Source organism: Vicia villosa, unplaced genomic scaffold (assembly GCF_029867415.1).
Source record: "Vicia villosa cultivar HV-30 ecotype Madison, WI unplaced genomic scaffold, Vvil1.0 ctg.000881F_1_1, whole genome shotgun sequence".
Classification (NCBI taxonomy): Eukaryota; Viridiplantae; Streptophyta; class Magnoliopsida; order Fabales; family Fabaceae; genus Vicia; species Vicia villosa.
In genome coordinates this window covers 279632-282519 of record NW_026705397.1, presented here as the reverse complement: position 1 = coordinate 282519, position 2888 = coordinate 279632, and the positions used below count along the sequence as shown (strand labels likewise).

Below are 2888 nucleotides of genomic sequence, written 5' to 3'. Positions count from 1 at the left end.
ACACCCAAGTAACTCTTCCTATTCTTCAGAGTATCCTCAACCAAACTATTATCCTAATAATCGACAAAACATCCAAGGGGAGAATGAGTACGTTAGTGATGAAAACGCAGAAGGATGTTCTATGATGTAAACCTATTTAGTTGCTAATTAACTACTTAGTAACATTTGTTTCTCTTTATATTTTGTTGATTTCATAGAATATTTTTCGATTTTTATTTTTAATGAGATAATAAGTGAATTTATAAAGAGGATATTCTACGTTCCAAATATAAAGAAATAATATAATTTTGAAAATAATAATAAAAATAATTTTTGCATATTTATATTTTTATATACGAAATTAAAAATAGTCAACAAAATATATAAATTATTGATTTTATTCTTTGAATAACTAAGAAACTTCTTTTAGAATTTGATTATAAAATATTTTTGAGTTATTTTTAAGTGATTATTTTATATGAGTTTGCAAATCCATATGAAAATAAATAGAATTTAAGACTAATATGTAGGAATTTTAAATGGATTTTAAATAATTATAATATGCACACAAAAAAAGAGGAAAAAAAGAATTAGATATCTACTACGACTTTTATAAAACTTAATAAAAATATATTTTTGTCAAATATATTAATATAATCAGACTCGTAGAAACTTGTAAATTATATTTAGATGCATAAAATTTGTAAATAATATGGAATATTATTAAAGGAAATAATGTTTTTTAAATATAAAATAAATTAGTTTGTTAGAATTAAATGGTTATAATAGAATTAGGGTTGACTCTATATTATTATCAATTTCACATGCCCGCATAGAGTTAGAGTTAGAGGTTAGGGTTGCTGTCATGATAACCTTATATTTATAGTAAGTAGATATGTTGTGATCTGAAAAGATATGCCATGTAAGAATTATTGTCTTATCAAAAATATAATTATCAACATTTTTTCTACAAATTTTTTAGTTAAATACAAGTATAAAATAAAAGAATGGTATGCCCAACATGAGCACACACTAGAAATATGTGATTGATTTTATTAAATGGTGATATTTGATTTGATATTTTTCCTTGTCATTATATTGATGACATATTTTTTTTATTGTGATTATATATTATTATTTAAGATAATTTGTTGTAAATATGATATAAAATATAATAGATTAATATTCCAACACTAATAGTTTAAAACTATTTTAGACATGCATCCAATCAAATCAATTTGCACTATCACTTTTTTGGTAAACTTTAAAAATAACTCAATAAATATTTATTTACAGAAATTTGATTAGATGCAATTGAAAAAAATACTTTGAGAATATTGATGTCTAGATACAAATCAATAATATATGACAAATCAATTATCATCATGATTTTTATTATATTTACAATACAATTCCTGATTGGTTGAATAAGAGCAAATTGGTATATTTTGTTTCCTTTAAAAGGATATTTACTTTTTCACTATAAATTGCTTTAATACAAAGAGAATGATGTGAAAACCTAAAGAAATAGAAACTTGGGATAAAAAAGTGAGTGACAAAATTGTTTGGCTCATCAAAAGCTTTCATCTCTACTTATTCTTCCTTTTGTAAGTTTTTTTTTCTTTCTTTTTATGCTTATAAATAACATGGTTTGTAGTTAGTTTGTTATAAGTTTGTATGCAAAGATGCTTTAGTTTTAAAATGTCAAATAAGACAATTTTGTATATTTTTTTCCTATTCGTTAAATAATCTTTTGTATTTTATATTTTTCTTTAGAATTATTAATTATATAGAATTTTGTGTAACATGTTTTATTTACTTATCTTGTTAAAAGTTGTTATATGTATTGATGGATAATTTAATTTTTGACATCAAGCTTAAAGAAGAACTGTGATGGATGGAAGAGGAAAGAAGAAATCTTTATTCGGAAAAATAAAGCGAATATGTTCAAAAAAAGGTGGAAAAAAGAAAGAGAGAACATGGGACGAGATAGAGCAAAGGTGGGATGAGATGGAGCATGAGATGAATGAGATGGAGCAAGAGCTGAATGAGATGGAACAATCTTCAGAGCAATCTTCGGAGAAATCTTCAGAGCATATAGAGGAGGAAGAGGAGGAGAAGGAGGTAGAACCAATACCTTCATCTAACTCTACACAACATTATTATTATCCTCCACAAACTCAACAAGTAATTCAAGGAAATACACAACCGTGGTACCCTTCATACTCTTCACAATATAGTGGGAACCATTCACAATTTAGTGATGGAAATACACAACCATGGTACCCTTCACACTCTTCCCAATATAGTGGGAACCCTTCACAATATAGTGATGGAAATACACAACCATGGAACCCCTCATACTCCTCACAATATTATGGGAACCCTTCATACTCTTCACAATATAGTGATGGAAATACACAACCATGGAACCCTTCATACTCCAATTCACGTGATGGAAATGCACAACATGGATATACAGAGAACACCTCGTCATATTCTTCACACTTCAGCGGTGGAGATACACACCCAAGTAACACTTCCTATTCTTCAGAGTATCCTCAACCAAACTATTATCCTAATAATCGACAAAACATCCAAGGGGAGAATGAGTACGTTAGTGATGAAAACGCAGAAGGATGTTATATGATGTAAACCTGTTTAGTTGCTAATTAACTACTTAGTAACATTTGTTTCTCTTTATATTTTGTTGATTTCATAGAATATTTTTCGATTTTTATTTTTATTGAGATAATAAGTGAATTTATAAAGAGGATATTCTACGTTCCAAATATAAAGAAATAATATAATTTTGAAAATAATAATAAAAATAATTTTTGCATATTTATATTTTTATATACGAAATTAAAAATAGTCAACAAAATATATAAATTATTGATTTTATTCTT

At 26.1% G+C, this 2888-nt stretch overlaps 1 protein-coding gene across 1 annotated transcript; it reads left to right on the top strand.

Annotated features, from left to right (window-relative positions):
• Window positions 1-1872: 1872 nt before the first annotated feature.
• Window positions 1873-2634, top strand: LOC131631912 (uncharacterized). Its single transcript, XM_058902670.1, has one exon. It carries the CDS (start codon window positions 1873-1875, stop codon window positions 2632-2634), a length of 762 nt encoding a protein of 253 aa, XP_058758653.1.
• The last annotated feature ends 254 nt before the right edge of the window (window positions 2635-2888 follow it).

Coding starts and splice junctions, on each gene's coding strand:
- LOC131631912 (XM_058902670.1), top strand. CDS start 1,873: ATGGATGGAAGAGGAAAGAAGAAATCTTTATTCGGAAAAATAAAGCGA.